The following is a 16852-nucleotide window of genomic DNA, read 5'->3' on the forward strand; positions in this document are numbered from 1 at the left end:
GATCCCTTCTTTATATAATCTCGATCATTTGGCACTAATTATTTATGAATATTGAATGCTTTGAATAATAAATTATTAAAAAACTTATTAAAGTAATTTTAAGTATTAAAATTTTATCCATCTCTAATATAGAAAGTAGAAAATAATAAAAGGAAATAAATTATAGAAATTTGATAGGACTTATATACAATATTTATATTGTTTTTAATTTTACCCCAATATGATGATATACCATCTATTCGCTATTTCGTAATATGGCATAGTGTGTCTTTTTATCAGGTAGATGGCATTATCAAAATTTTTTAATTTGTTTCCCTTCTATAACTATCAAACTCTATGTATTCAGTCCTTTAATAATATTTCTGATTTTATTTCCTTGCGGTTTTCTTATTAGTATTTTGTTGCTCGGTTGTTTTGCTTAGAATTTAACAATTCTTAATGAAAAAGTTTATACGGAAGAATCTTGAACAATTTGTATATATTTATTTTGTTTATTGTATTATTTAAACTATTATATATATATCATTAATTGTTTTAATATTAATTAATATTATTTTAATTTTTAATTTATTCAATTTTCATTATAATAGTGATTATAAGTAATATAGTATATTATAATGTATAAAATAGTATATTATAATATATTAATATACAATATATTAATATACAATAGTATATACAATAGTTTTATTAACTTTTCATAAAAATTATATATATAAATTTAATATTAAATGTTAAAAAAATGAGAAAATAATATAAATTCGAATTTATTATTTATTTATTATATAACATGCTTATTATTTAATATACTATATAATTGAATAAATGTATTTGAAAATATAAAATTAAATAATAATATTGGAAAGTTAAAACTTATATTCTTAGTTTATTGCACAAATAATACATTTATTTTTATTTATATAATTTTATTTTTATTTGCATAAAAACATTTAGAATGATTTTTGATAAAAACATTTAATATGATGTCACAAAGTACAATTTACTTAGACATAGAATTACGAAAATTAAGACCAGCAGAATTATATATACTTTCACAAATATTAAATATATCAGATTCATGGAAAAAATTAATGGCAATTATACCAAATGATGATATGCCTAATCTTCCAAAATTTAATTCTGAACATTTCAGGTATAATATTTTGTTTTGTATAATAATTATATATATAATTATATGTAATTAGTAAATTTATATTTTCATTTATTATTAAATTTTCAGTATGATTGAACAAGCTGCAAATCACCAAAGAAGTGCAGCAGAAATATTTTTATCAGAATGGGCCACAATGGGTAAAAAAAGACCAACATTAAGTGTTTTATTGAATTTTTTAGTAAAAGCAGAATTATTTAGAGCAGCTGATTATGTAGCTAAAGATTTATTAAATGGTACAATGGAAAAAATATTGCAATAAGTAACTACATTATTATAATTTAAATAAATAACTTTTTTTTTTTTATAGTAAAAGTTCCCGAACGACCAAAATATGGCCCAGCAACACCTGTAGATATTTCGGAAGAAATGAAATTATTGGAAGAAAAAGAGAAATTTGAAAATCTTAATTTCAATGAATCTTTAATATTTAAATTATCTTCTGAAAATGTTGATAATAAAACAATTAATTCCAATGTAATGAATGACAGTTTTTTGGAAAGAAATATACAATTAACAAAATTGATTTCTTCAAAAGAGGAACATAGTAATGAACAATTAGAAAATAAAAAAACATTAAATACACAAATGTTTGATTTAATGAAATTTAGTCTTGAAGAAAGTAAAGAATGTAGCAAGCAAGAACAAATGTTTAAAGAAATGTTGTCTCATGAGCTGCCTGTGTTCTTAAATGAATTTAAACAAACTGTAGAACAAACAAAATTATATCAAGAAGTATCATCAGAGGAACTTCCAATTTTTGTGAAGAATGCAATTGCAATAAATCAAAATCTATCAAATTACCATGTAGATGATTCGTTGAATTTATCTAATTTGAATATTAATAATGAAATAATTACCACTGAATTGCCTCAATGTGTTGTTGAATTTCATGTAAATAATGAATTTAATTCAAATAATAGGAATAATTGAGTTTGCAAAAATTACAATCTATTGAATAATATTATAAATCATGTTACATCACTAAATGATAACAGCAACATAATATGAAAATGACAAGATAGACATACTTTTAAAATATAAAAAATAATATATTTTTTAAAGGAATATAGTATATATTTTATATGTATGTTTAAAAGAAATTTTAATTCAGATAAATAAAATATTTTTTATAAAAATATTATATATATAATTATAAATTAATATATAACTTAATCTATAATAAATATAATGTACAAATAAATATAATATTTTTATGTATAATATAATTTATCTTTATATAAATATATTGAAAACCATATATATTTTCCATATTAATATGTACACAACATAATAATAATTTAATATTGAATATACATATTATAAAATATTATGATATGATCTGTAATTAAATTCAAAGATGAAAATGCAAAGATATCTTAAAGTACATCATATTGTGCAATAATATATGAAATGGATTTACTGATATATAAAATTTTCGATACAATAGAAGATTGATTAAATCTTATTTAAAATTGATAAGAAATATAGGATTATCTAATAAAAAATGAAAATATTTATAATTTATCCATCGCTATTATTACTTTGTTTCATTGTGAAATAAGCGCTCTGAAGTTCTTTGAGATTGCTTTCTAATGTTGCAACCTCATCATATCTGCAATCAGCTTTAGCTTGCTTAATATAAGCACGTAAATTACTCATTTGCTCAATTATTGGATCCATAGAAGAAGGCATTATAGGAGTAACACTAGAAGGACCCCATCCTTGTGATTGATTTAGTACTATATTTGGCTGTAAAATTGATAAAATTAAATTAAATATAGAAATTTTAACTTTTTTCTTTTTTTTATGTATTTAAAAAATTAATGTCACCTGATTTTCTTTCACAATTGGTCGAATTTCAAGATTCCATGTTTCTTTTTTACGTTGCTCTTTGGATTTTTCTCTTTGTTCTTCTTCCAATTGTCTTTCATATGCAATTTTAGCTTCTAAACGTTTTTGTCGTTCCTTTTGTAACTCCGCATATTTCTCTTTTGAAGGTAATACTTGCACAGTCAATAATTCTTCTTTTAAAAAAATTACTGCTGATACTCTAACCATGTGATGTAATCGAAGTTCTTGATCTTGTGGAGGATTTTCCACACATCTTGTTCCAAGTACTGAAATTCTTTTGCTAATTAAATCTATACTCTCGCCTAATTTTGCAATCTTAATTCTTAAAGCTTGTGCATCTTCTAAATTATATGTAGATTCCCCCTCACTGAAAAACATATCTCTTAACTTCGTACGAGTAATTTTGAGCTAGGAATAATATAAAATTGTAAGCAAATGTTACAGTATTACAAATATCCATTTTATAATAATTAGATTACGTACTTTAAAGATTCCCACATTTTATTGTACATTTTTACATGTTGCGAAGCTTCTTCCATATATGCTCTCATTTTTTCGTAAAATTGACATACTATTGGTTTATCAAAATGCTTTGCTTTTTGTTTTTCTCTTGCATCAAGTAAATTTGCACAATGTGTACAAATTCTAAATTGCTGTTCGCTGCCTGCTGAATCATTAACCAATGATAATACACTATTTAAACTACCACTGGATGGTGACCTAGCTAATTTTGTAAGACCGATTCCCGCACGTACTATACGTTCCGAAATTGGTCGTTCAGAAGTAGGAGATACTGCTGAATCATCTTGTACAGATACAGGGCTTGTCATTTTTCCTTATAAACAAATAGTATATATTAAAAAATAATGTATATTAATGTACAATGTATTAAATATCAATGTATTGAAAAATATATTTTTTAATATATTTTTATAATTATTTTAAATAATTTTAAAACTACCAACTTGCATCTTGTAATGATAGAAATATTGTACAATTATGACACATAACAGCTCCACAAAGTCTACAATGATGTTTTCTTCTTGCAACATGAAAACTTTTTGCACAAGTAGGGCATAATTTTACATCTTTTTCATCTATCCATGGCACAATAGTGCGTTCATGAACTATTGTAAAAAAAAATTTAATTATTTTTTTTTTATAAAAATAAAAAAAATTAGAATTTTACCTTTTCTATCAACTGGATCAGATGGTAAATTGTTTAATAATTTATCTAGTCTTATAAGAAGTTTATTTGTTTCTGTAGAATATCGCTCCATTCTAGTATTTCTTATTTCTTTAAAATATTTTGTATGTGATGTGATTACACCTGAAATTTTTAATCTATAATATATTTTGTAGAATTATTTCTTTTAGTAAGTTCTTTTAATAGATTTGTAATTCATTTTGAATTTTCAAAAATTTTTTAAAAGTAGTTTGAATTAATCTATCATTTTTTTCATTATTGATATAAATTTATATATTATTCATATAATTCATATTATTGATATAAATTTTTTATTTTTTTGAAATAAAACTATTTTAATAATTTTACAATATGAATCAATACCTATCTCTTGAGATCCCCAACTAAATTCTGGACTATATTGTCTAGTAGTTGATGGTATATTATTTGCAAAAGAATTTGATATTTCATCTTTTTTTAGAATTTTCTTCTTAGCTTTGCCAAAAAGATCTAGAAAAATAGAATGCTTTGAACTATTTTATTACATAAGTTGACATATTCATGTTTGTAAAATATGTATTCATAAAATATTTGCAATCTTTAATTCTAATAAATTAGTAAAGTTTTGCAATAATATATATTATTAATTATACATACCTTTAAGCGATTTTAAAATTTCAGGATCATCATTATGAAAATCTTCAAAATGTTTTGTTAATTGATTAGGTGTTTTGAAATCTGTCATACATATTGGACAAATAAATCCTTCTAATACTTCTTCGTTGGCTGCCATTATAATATTTAATATTCACTATTTTTTTTTATAATTTCTTTCTATTTCATATATTACCATTCATAGAATTATTAAATCATTTGTAGGCGTTTTTTCGAATTGTAGACGGACGTTTTTCTAAGCCGCCATATTAAATTCTATCAGCTGATAGAAATGTCAATTTTCTGTTATGTATTTCAAATTAATAAAAAATATATATTTTTTTAAATTAATATGTATTTTTTTAAAATAATTTTATGAATAAAATTAGTTTATTTAAAAATATTAATTAATTAATTTATCAATCAAAATTTGATTTCTATATACTATTTTTTATTATTTAGAAAATTAATTATTTACTTATTTTTAAGAAAAATAAAATTATTTAAGATTTTATAAGTTTTTTATTCAATGAATTTAATTGTTATAGATATAGAATGTTTTCATTTATCATAAAAATATTTTATAAAATTATAATAAAATATAATTTATAATAAATAATAAGTAATTATATGACAAGTTTTAATGATACTTCAATTTACATTTCCACAAAGTTTTTATTCACAAACATTTTATATACAATTTTAATTATGTAAATAATGAAAACTTTTATTGTGCTATTGATATTTCAAATAATTTATCTCCTAAAACTTTAAATTCTTCTGAAGCTTCGCAATGTTGTAAAAGATTGTTACTAATTTTTTCTTCTCCATAAAATGCACCAGCAATGGCCCCTGTCATGCTACCGATAGTGTCTGTATCACCACCTAAACTAATCTGAAAAAAATTTTTTTTTTTATAATAATAACTTTTGACTATAAACAATTATTAATATTAATTATAACATATTTGAGATATATATAGTGGTTCATTTATCATATTATCATTTCAATTTTCATTATCATTATTATCCAGTAGCAAAAAATTTTATTTCATTGAAATTTGGTTTCAGGAAGGGTTTCATATTCTGATGTTATTAGTTTTTTATAGATGGAGGACACATGTGATGTATATGTAGAGGACATATGAAAATTATTAATGTTTTTTTTTAAATGGGATCATATTTTTTTATTGCACCAGTTGATATAATTTGATATTATCTTCAAAAAAGTATTAACCTACTTATGTCCAAAAATTATTAGTTTTTTTAAATTTGTTTAAAAGATATTTTAATTTAAAGTTTGTAAAATTTATTTAAAAGATAAAAAGCAATATTCTATTATTCATTCATTATCTTTCATATGATAAATTTTATAAATATTATCTCTTAAAATAATTTATAATAATATATTATACCTACAGCATATTGAATTGCTCTTCTAAAAGGATTTTCTGTTTGTATAGCTATGATTGGTTTTTGTGCTCTTAAAAAACAAAATATTGCAGTAGGTACGGAATATAAAGCAGCCACACTATTCCCCAATTTCTGTATGACTTTTTCATCATGTGGACCTTCATTATTTTCTGATATTAATGATTTTATTATACCTAACTGTATTTTGTATGGTTGCGGTTCTGACAAACCTAAGCTGTGAAAAATAAGCATTATAAATAAATAATAATATTAAGAATTGTATTGTATAATTATTACCCTTCTTCATCTTTTTCTATTTGGTCCATTTTATTAATCAAATCATCAATAAAATTTATTACATTTAATTCTTCATTAGGGTTTAAATGGAGACTTTGATAAATTGCTATTGCCTAAAAAATAATAAAAATTAATTAAAAATATATATATAATAAATAGTAAAATATTTTATGAATAATTACTTGTAAAATAGCACCATCTATTCCGATTTTATGTGTATGAGTAATTTGAGTTACTTTCCTAACTGTATCTAAAAGTTTATCATAATTTTGATAGGAAAACAGTGCAATAGGTGCAATTCTCATTGCTCCACCATTTCCCCATGAACCTTGACCATTAAATTGTTCCTTGGCTGGACTTTCAATGTCTATAAATTTGTTACCTCGTAATTTTTGAAATACCTTTAAAAAAATATGAATCTTAAAAAATTAATTTTTTTGTTAAAATCAAACAAATATATATATATTTGATATCATACTGTTACAACACCCATTCCATAGCCTCGATTTGGTTCTTCATAATAACTTTTAACAAATCTTTTTGCAATATCAATAATATCTAATTCCTTTTGTTCAATTAAAGATTTAGCTACGGAATAAGTCATAGCAGAATCATCTGTAAATTGCATGACAGGTGCTATAAAGTTAAAAATAATTTATATTAAAATCACAGATAAAAATTATAAAAAATATCTATAGTGAACATAGTTTAAGTATTATTTATACAATACCTTTGAATATTGGTCCTTCCAATTTATCAAATGATTTTTGTAAAACTAATTTCGTGCCATGTGTCAACTGACCTTCATTATCATAAGGACTACCAATGCAATCACCAATTAGAGCACCAAGCATTGAACCACGAAATTTACTTTTTAATAATGATAGATCCATCTTAGCCATAACCTTATACTATAAATCCTTTGACTAGATTGATAAAATTGTAAATATTCTAATGTAGAAAGATTTAAGTTAAATTAATATTAGATTAAAATAGATAATACAAGGATGTTAGAATTATTTAAATTAATTAAATAAATAATAATAAAAATAAAATACACAAATATAATAAGAACAATGTATTTATTACAATATCTCATAAATAATCATATATAATACACACTAAATTATAACATATAAGGAACAAATTATTACTTACTGGTACAATAAGATGTCTCTGCTTGTGATGTTTGTGATAAAAATGTAAAATAAAAATTTATATTAAATAACAAACATTTTTTGCCACGTATACAATTTTTTTTAGAATAATTTTTTAATAAATAAAAAGAGATAAAATATTATTTTTAAAATTAAAATTAAATTTAATAAATTATAATATTATAAATTATTATATAATATCAATAAATTATAAAATAAAGTATTAGTATAATGATATAATAATAAAAAATTAAAATATTAGAATATATATTTTAAAATATTTTTTTAAAGTTTAGCACAGATTTATATTACACATTATCATATTTTTGTATTACATATATGATCATTATTAGAAAATATATCAGTATAAAAAACAATTGTAGCATTAATACCAGAATTAAAATCTAATTTCATTATAACAATTATAAATAAATTATCAATCAAAATATTTTATGATGAAAGAAGTATAGAAATTTATATTTGTCAATTTCATCATTTTGATAATGTAAATGATTATGAAACAATTAATTTAATAATAATTTTGATCATATGTAATTTTTTCTGATTTTATTTATTTATTTTTCAATTTTTTTCAGTTTAACATTTGTTAAATTCTTTCATTATGTTTCAATATTTTTTAATTTTGATACATTTTATGTTGACTTCCGTTTTATATTATATTTCCAAATTTAATTAATTTTTATTTTTGTATTATATTATATTTCAATCTTTTTAATTTGAATAATTTTTTTGTATTAAATTAAATGTAATAATCTATTTTTATTATGAGAATATTTTTATAAGATTTCGATATATACAATTAAACTTACAATTAAAGTATGTTTTTATACATATTTCAATTTTCGTGCGACAAATGAATAGCGAGTCATATCATATTAGTCAATTAAAAAAGCGCTAAGATATAGTGGCAAAATTTTACGAGAATTTATCCGCATTAAAGTGCGCATGTCATTAAATTGTGCTGACAAGTTGCGTTTCACCAATAAAAATGAAAAATTAATATAATATAAAATTAAATATAATTTAATATAAATATAAATATAAAATTTTTATTGATAGAATATTATATTATGATTATTAAGCTTTATTTAATTAGTACACATTTGTTTAATCATTATATCAAAATTAAATATTTTAATGACAGATTATCGTTTGATTGGAACTTTAAAGAATAATAAGAATAATAAAAATAGTTTGAAAGTGTAATAGTTTCGTTATGACAAGACACACATTATGACAAGAGATAATTTGATAACTTTTAAACAAATATGGTAAAATTTTATTTATTTTAACAGAAAATAACAGTTATATATAACAATTATATAACATTTTTTTTGTCTTTTCATTCACATAGCCATATATATATTCTCACATATATTTCACATATACATATTTTCTAAATGTTGTACATTCAATTCATGTGTTATTTTTATTGTGTATTTGTATGTTTTGTTTTTTTATGTTCGAAATTTGAAAACCTGAAAACATTTTTTATAAGAATTCCATTTTCAAATAATTGATTATTCGCATTCATATCATGTTCGATACGTTTCGATTTATTGATGTGTTATCCCCTCCCCAATTTATAATTCGATACATCGCGACCGATCATTCTGTTATCGAAACTCGGGACGATTAGACGCTTTGCTTGAAGTGCGTGATTCTATTTCGTATTCTACATTTCTATTCAACAATTATTCCTTTATTTTTTATACCAATATTTCAATAATAATATTATTGTTATAATAATTTACTAAAAATAATAATAATCGATAATTCTTTGAAAAACAATTTATTCCTTTTTTTTTATTCATTTATTTGATCATTACATTTACCATTAATTAAAATTTTTAAACTAGTATTTTTTTTACTTATTTTATTATTTTATTTTAATATGATTAATTTAATTTTATATAGTTTTTATATTTATCTTAAAGATTTTATTATCTTTATTCCAAATAAATAACTGATTGTTAATTAAATCTAATTATTTTAAGATTTTCAATATGACAATAATAATTATTATATTTTATATATATTTTATATATATATTTTATTAATTTATGTTTCAATCCTTTCTTTATTATATAACAAATAACACTTATCTTATATTTTCTTTATGTTTTATTCATTATTTATGTTTTACAATGTTAAATTCTTTTCTTATATGTTGCAGCTTTGTTAGATTTAATTATTTGTTATATTATAATATGTAAAAAAATTTTAATATTATATATTTTATATATTATTAAATATTATATAAATATTATAATAATGTAAATGTAAATAATGAATAAATACATAAATGTAAAAAGACAATATAAAACAAAAGTTAATTACTATAAAATAAAAAAGAATTGAAACATTTATTTAATTTATGAGGAATAGTAATTGATTTTTATGTTACATTCTTTTCTCATATTTATATATGCATATATTTTTTGTATATTAATGTTTAATTCTTTTTTTATATAATGCTTTGTTAGATTTAGTTTAGTTAACTTTTATTTATATTAAATTTTTCTTTTATGTTTTTTTCTTCTAATTCAATTAACACTTATGCTGAATTCTTTTTTGATATTTTAGTTTTTTAGATTTCTAACTTTAAAATTAAATTTTTCTCCAATGTTTCAATCCTTCTTATTTTATAATATTTTGTAATAGTTATATTAATAATTACTTTTAAATTATATTCTTTTTTTATGTTTTATTCATTATTTATATATCACAATTTAAAATTTTTTTCTTATATGTTTTTCTTGGATTTGATTATTTTTGTTATATTAAATTTTTTTCTTATGTTTTTATTTTTTCCAATTCAATCAACAATTATTTTAAATTCTTTTTTGATGATTTAGATTTTTTTTTAGTTTAAATTCTTCTTCTTTTTTTGAGATTAAATTCTTGTCTTATGTTTCAATTCTTTCTCATTGTATAATAGTTTAACTTTTATCTTATATCCTTTTTTCATGTTTTACTTAGTATTTATGTATTACAATATTTAATTCTTTTCTTATATGTTGCAATTTTGTTACATAATTGTTATGTTACAATATGTAAAAAAATTTATTGTTATAATATATAAATAATGAATAAATATATAAAGATAAGAAGACAATATAACATAAAAGTTCTATTATAAAGTACTATTATAAAACAATAAAAGATTGAAATATAGAAGAAGAATTTAATCTCAAAGTTAACAAAATCTAAAAGAACTAAAACATAAAAACAAGAAATTTAACAGAAATATTATTTAAATTTAAATAATATAAATAAAATATTTAAACAAAACAACTAAATGTAGCAAAATTTACAATATTTTTATTTATAATATATTTTTAAATTCTTTTTTTATATAATATTATAGGTTAGTCAGATTTAATTAATTGTTATATTAAATTTTTTTTTATGTGTTTCCTTTTTTTCTTAAATTCAATTAACACTTATGCTGATTTTTTTTTTGATATTTGAACTCTTTTAAATTTTTTAACTTTAAAATTTAATTCTTCTCCAATGTTTCTTGTGTTCTTCTCAAATGTTTCAATTCCTTTTTCACTTTATAATAATTAATTTTTATATTATATTCTCTTCTTGTGTTTGTATTGTATTTATTCATTATTTATATATCATAACATTAAATTCTCTTATATATTGTAACAAGAAAAGAATTTAGCATTGTAATACATAAATAACGAATAAAATATAAAAAAGAGAATATAATATAGAAATTAGCAATTTTAAATTAAAAAAAAAAATTGGAATATAAAAAAAGAATTTAATTAATCTCAAAGTTAAAATAATCTGAAAGAACTAAAATAAAAATAAAAAAAATTTAACAGAAATATTACTTAAATCGAGAAAAACGTTTAAACAAGATTAAATTTAAGAAATTTACAATAATTTAAAAATTTTTTTTATATGTATTTTTTCTAATTTGATTAACACTAATTCAATAACTTATGTTAAATTCTTTTTTGTTTTAAATTTAGATTTTTTTTAACTTTGAGATTAAATTCTTCTTTTATGTTTTAATCTTTTTTTATTTTATAGTACTTTTATAGTAGTTAACATTTATGTTATTTTCATTTTTTATGTTTTACTCATTATTTATGTATTGCAACGTTAAATTTTTTTTTATACATATTTTTTTCAATTCAATTAATATATGTGTTAATTTCTATTTATATTCTTTAAATTTTTTAAATTTATTTTATATTTCTTTTATATTATATTCCTTTTTTATATATCAATTCATTTTCAGATTTTGTTTATATCAATATAAATATCAATATCTTATTTATATTTCAATCTTTTCTAATTTCTTTGAATCTTATATAGAAATAATGTTTTATGTAATTATACGAAATATTTTTTATGTAATTATAGGAAATAATATGTTTACATTTTTTCAGATTTAATTAATTGTTATGTATTGATTCTTATAATGTTAAATATTCTTTTGTGTATTTTCTTTTAGGTTTCATATTATATTGTTTTTTTTTATTTTCTTAATTTTAATAACTTAAATTTATTTATTTTAAAGTTAAATTGGATTCTTGTGTTTTAATTATATTAAATTTAGTTATTTTTAATTACTATGATATACTATGTTTATATTTTATAATTTTTTTATTCTTTCAATTTTTATGAATTTATTTAAGTTTTTTTGTTAAATTTATTTTTTGTCTTTTATTTTTATTTAAAGTTTAATCAATATTTATATTAAATTTCTTTTTTATATTATAATTTGTTTGATTTATTTCAATTGTTTTGTTAAATTAATAATTTTAATAATAATTTTATTATACTTCTAATAAGTATTTGCAAAAGTTCCAATATTACAAGTAACAACAATTAATATATATTACATGATATTTCAATTTTCCGCGCGGTTTTTAATTAAAGAAATAAGTATTATGCGCCAACCAATCAGAACGTCGCTTAATTCGAAACACGAGACGAATCAGTGCGCATCATAGTGCGCATGTCATCAGTCTACAGTTGAAAATTGTGTGAAGTGAATGTGTCGTCGCGAATTCGGATTACGCAGTAAGTAATTTTATTCTTATTATTACCAAATTTATTGCTAATTTAGTTTTTTAAATAATCCATTCGGTGTAGTGAGAAGGAAATTAATTAGTTTTTTGGGTATCTTTGTGTCTTTTCCTTCGATTGTTCATTTTTCGTCTATTGCGTCATTAGCGTCCCGTATCGAAATATTTCGAGACAGAATTTGAAATCGTATATTGGTACTTTTTAATATAATTTTAATCGTATACGTTTATTTTATAATTTCTTGTACTTTATTTTTTATCATTTTAGTCAAATCAAAGTCATATAAAAGAAATTTTTTAGGATTTATTACGTATTCATTTCGTGAAATCGAATTATTCAAGTATCGCATATTTTTCCGAATGTATATATAATATATCGTGTGGAAGGTCTTCTCGCGTGTTTATTGTTTACTTTTTTTGGTCTATCGTTTATATTTTGCTCGAGGCTAGAAACACTTCGTACGATATTTCATTTCCAAGAAATTGGATTCGTGTTCAAACATGTTTCGACTTGTCGAGCGTATCCCCTCTCCTTTTGTTATTCGATGCGCAAAGTCGAATCGCGCAGTAAAGTGACATTGTTCGTCGACTCGTCGTGGCAATTAGATGTTTGAAATTTTCTCGAGACGTGTGTTCTATTTAGTGCGTAATATTTTAATATTATTTTTTGTATAGTTATTTTTTTTATCATTTGTGCGTTTTTATTTAATTAATACATCTTTGTTCAATATTTTATCATTAGAATTGATAATTGTTTGACAGGTAAATCATTTTGAGTTATTCATTTGTATTCATCATGTAATTCGATTATTATCGAATTTAATAAGATAGCTTATGCAAATTTTTATTTGATTTGATTGTTGTAACACTTTAACATAATCTAATTTCACACATTTTATTCATTTATTTAGAAGTTTTGATTTTTTTTCTTCACAGGTTTAATTGGTAGCGTTTTGATAGCGTCCTCTCAAAAGGCGGGAAAAATTCCAATATGGACGCCATGTCTTTCTTGATGATGTGGTAAAATTTTATATTTCGTACGTATAAATTTTTTATTCTGTTTTTGTATTGAATTATTAGTGATTGTTGTTAAGCAATTCGTAATAAAATTACGTTCTAATTAAAAGAAAGTGAAAAAATAAAAAATTTATCAGAAAACTTCATGATTTATCATTGAAAATTAAATTTTAAAGTCTGGTAATGAACATTTTATTAAATTTCAGATATTAGTAAATAATTGATAATACGATTAAACGTTTCGCTTGAAGTGCGTGATTCTATTTCGTATTCTATATTTCTATTCAACAATTATTCTTTTTATTTTTATATCAATATTTCAATAATAATATTATTATTATAATAACTTATTATAATAATTTATTAAAAATAATAATAATCGATAATTCTTTGAAAAACAATTTATTTCTTTTTTTTTATTCGTTTATTTGATCATTACAATTACCATTAACTAAAATTTCTAAACTAGTTTTTTTTTACTTATCTTATTATTTTATTTTAATATGATTAATTTAATTTTATATACTTTTTATATTTGTCTTAAAGATTTGATTATCTTATTCCAAATAATAACTGATTGTTAATTAAATCTAATTATCTTAAGATTTTCAATACGACAATAACAATTCATATTTTATTAATTTATTTTCAATTTTTTTTTATTGTATAACAGATAACTCTTATCTTATATTCTCTTTGTATTTTATTCATTATTTATGTTTTACAATGTTAAATTTTTTTCTTATATGTTGCAGCTTTGTTAGATTTAATTATTTGTATATTTATAATATGTAAAAAATTTTAATATTATATATTTTATATATTATTATATATTATATAAATATTATAATAATGTAAATGTAATAATGAATAAATACATAAATATAGAAAGACAATATAAAACAAAAGTTAATTCCTGTAAAATAAAAAAGAATTGAAACATTTATTTAATTTATGAGGAATAGTAATTGATTTTTATGTTACATTCTTTTCTCATATTTGTATATTCATACATTTTTTGTATATTAATGTTTAATTCTTTTTTTTATATATGCTTTGTTAGATTAGTTTAGTTAACTTTTATTTATGTTAAATTTCTCTTTTATGCTTTTTTTTGTTCTAATTCAATTAACACTTATGATGATTTTTTTTTGATGTTTTAGTTTTTTAGATTTCTAATTTTAAAATTAAATTCTTCTCCAATGTTCAATCCTATTATTTTATAATATTATTTGTAATAGTTATATTAATATTACTTTTATATTATATCCTTCTTTTATGTTTTATTCATTATTTATATATCACAATTTAAATTTTTGTTCTTATATATTGCAGCTTTCTTGGATTTGATTATTTTTTATATTATAATATGTAAAAAATTTTAATATTATATATTTTATTATATTATTATATTTATATAAATATTATAATAATGTAAATGTAAATAATGAATAAATACATAAATGTAAAAAGACAATATAAAACAAAAGTTAATTACTATAAAATAAAAAAAGAATTGAAATATTTATTTAATTTATGAGGAGTAGTAATTGATTTTTATGTTACATTCTTTTCTCATATTTGTATAGTCATACATTTTTTGTGTATTAATTAATGTTTAATTTTTTTTTATATAATGCTTTGTTAGATTTAGTTTAGTTAACTTTTATTTATGTTAAATTTCTCTTTTATGGTTTTTTTTGTTCTAATTCAATTAACACTTTGCTGAATTCTTTTTTGATGTTTTTTAGATTTCTAACTTTAAAATTAAATTCTTCTCCAATGTTTCAATTCTTCTTATTTTATAATATTTTGTAATAATTATATTAATAATTACTTTTATATTATATCCTTCTTTTATGTTTTATTCATTTATATATCACAATTTAAAATTTTTTTCTTATATGTTGCAGCTTTCTTGGATTTAATTATTTTTGTTATATTAATTTTTTTCTTTGTTTTTATTTTCTCCAATTCAATCAACAATTATTTTAAATTCTTTTTGATGATTTAGATTTTTTTTTTTAGTTTAAATTCTTCTCTTTTTTTGAGATAATTCTTTCTTATGTTTCAATCCTTTCTCATTGTATAATAGTATAACTTTTATATTATATTCTCTTTTCATGTTTTACTAATTATTATTTAAATATTTATTACTATTATAATTATTTTATATATTATAATATTTAATTCTTTCTTATATGTTGCAATTTTGTTACATAATTGTTAGATGAATATGTAAAAAAATTTATTGTTATAATATAAATAATGAATAAATAATAAACATAAGAAGGCAATATAACATAAAAGTTCTATTATAAAGTACTATTATAAAACAATAAAAGATTGAAATATAGAAATAGAATTTAATCTCAAAGTTAACAAAATCTAAAAGAACTAAAACATAAAACAAGAAATATTATTTAAATTTAAGTAATATAATAAATATATTTAACAAAACAACTAAATATAGCAAAATTTACAATGTTAAATTCTTTTCTTATATAATATTACAGGTTAGTTAGATTTAATTAACTGTTATGTTAAATTTTTTTTATGTGTTTCCTTTTTTTCCTAAATTCATTACACTTATGCTGAATTTTTTTTTGATATTTGAACTCTTTTAAATTCTTTAACTTTAAAATTTAATTCTTCTCCAATTTCAATTCCTTTTTCACTTTATAATAGTTAATTTTTATATTATATTCTCTTCTTGATTTGTATTTATTTATTTATATATATTATAACATTAAATTTCTTATATATTTATACATATAAGAAAAGAATTTAGTATTGTAATACTAAATAACGAATAAAACATAAAATAGAGATATAAATATAGAAATTAGCTACTTTAAATTAAAAAAAAATTGGAATATAAAAGAAGAATTTAATTAATCTCAAAGTTAAAAAAAAAATATAGTAATTTTAACAAATTTTAACAAGAAAATATTGTTTTCAATTGTATCCTTATATAGTTTTATTAAGTAATTTTATTTTTTAAATTAAATAAACAAAACTTTTAT

At 19.5% G+C, this 16852-nt stretch overlaps 3 protein-coding genes across 5 annotated transcripts; 1 reads left to right on the forward strand and 2 right to left on the reverse strand.

Moving 5' to 3' along the window:
* The first annotated feature begins 265 nt into the window (after nt 1-265).
* Nucleotides 266-2136, forward strand: LOC725368 (probable serine/threonine-protein kinase DDB_G0283337). The gene is made up of 4 exons (XM_001121229.5): nt 266-474; nt 955-1153; nt 1241-1407; nt 1482-2136. The coding sequence occupies exons 2-4, from the start codon at nt 981-983 to the stop codon at nt 2102-2104; spliced, it is 963 nt and encodes a 320-aa protein (XP_001121229.2). The 5' UTR covers nt 266-474; nt 955-980; the 3' UTR covers nt 2105-2136.
* Nucleotides 2137-2490: 354 nt separating this feature from the next.
* LOC409059 (rabenosyn-5) lies at nt 2491-5142 on the reverse strand. Its single transcript, XM_392585.7, has 7 exons — nt 4869-5142; nt 4596-4721; nt 4215-4355; nt 3991-4152; nt 3509-3860; nt 3005-3392; nt 2491-2923 (listed from the first exon to the last, which is right to left on the reverse strand). The coding sequence occupies exons 1-7, from the start codon at nt 5002-5004 to the stop codon at nt 2696-2698; spliced, it is 1533 nt and encodes a 510-aa protein (XP_392585.4). The 5' UTR covers nt 5005-5142; the 3' UTR covers nt 2491-2695.
* Nucleotides 5143-5520: 378 nt separating this feature from the next.
* LOC411423 (poly(ADP-ribose) glycohydrolase ARH3) lies at nt 5521-7830 on the reverse strand. 3 transcript variants are annotated; one of them, XM_026442374.1, is made up of 7 exons: nt 7733-7830; nt 7305-7500; nt 7053-7210; nt 6757-6975; nt 6575-6687; nt 6284-6512; nt 5521-5760 (listed from the first exon to the last, which is right to left on the reverse strand). In XM_026442374.1, the coding sequence occupies exons 2-7, from the start codon at nt 7474-7476 to the stop codon at nt 5593-5595; spliced, it is 1059 nt and encodes a 352-aa protein (XP_026298159.1). In that variant the 5' UTR covers nt 7477-7500; nt 7733-7830; the 3' UTR covers nt 5521-5592. The 3 variants fall into 3 exon arrangements, with proteins under 3 accessions (XP_026298159.1, XP_026298158.1, XP_006558716.1); XM_026442373.1 differs by having other exon boundaries at nt 7305-7525; nt 7733-7760; XM_006558653.2 differs by lacking the exon at nt 7733-7830 and having other exon boundaries at nt 7305-7723.
* Between the last annotated feature and the right edge of the window lie 9022 nt (nt 7831-16852).

The sequence above is a fragment of the Apis mellifera genome, linkage group LG8, assembly GCF_003254395.2.
Source record: "Apis mellifera strain DH4 linkage group LG8, Amel_HAv3.1, whole genome shotgun sequence".
Taxonomy (NCBI): domain Eukaryota; kingdom Metazoa; phylum Arthropoda; class Insecta; order Hymenoptera; family Apidae; genus Apis; species Apis mellifera.

Excerpts from the sequence above, each read along its gene's own strand:
- LOC725368 (XM_001121229.5), top strand. The coding sequence starts at position 981 with ATGATGTCACAAAGTACAATTTACTTAGACATAGAATTACGAAAATTA. Across the intron at positions 1,154-1,240 it reads TTTAATTCTGAACATTTCAG|TATGATTGAACAAGCTGCAA; the intron begins GTATAATATTTT and ends TTAAATTTTCAG. Across the intron at positions 1,408-1,481 it reads AGCTAAAGATTTATTAAATG|TAAAAGTTCCCGAACGACCA; the intron begins GTACAATGGAAA and ends TTTTTTTTATAG.
- LOC409059 (XM_392585.7), bottom strand. The coding sequence starts at position 5,004 with ATGGCAGCCAACGAAGAAGTATTAGAAGGATTTATTTGTCCAATATGT. Across the intron at positions 3,861-3,990 it reads TCTATCATTACAAGATGCAA|GAAAAATGACAAGCCCTGTA; the intron begins GTTGGTAGTTTT and ends TTTGTTTATAAG. Across the intron at positions 3,393-3,508 it reads AAAATGTGGGAATCTTTAAA|TGAGGGGGAATCTACATATA; the intron begins GTACGTAATCTA and ends TATGTTTTTCAG.
- LOC411423 (XM_026442374.1), bottom strand. The coding sequence starts at position 7,476 with ATGGCTAAGATGGATCTATCATTATTAAAAAGTAAATTTCGTGGTTCA. Across the intron at positions 7,211-7,304 it reads GGAAGGACCAATATTCAAAG|CACCTGTCATGCAATTTACA; the intron begins GTATTGTATAAA and ends TTAACTTTATAG. Across the intron at positions 6,976-7,052 it reads ATGGAATGGGTGTTGTAACA|GTATTTCAAAAATTACGAGG; the intron begins GTATGATATCAA and ends ATTTTTTTAAAG.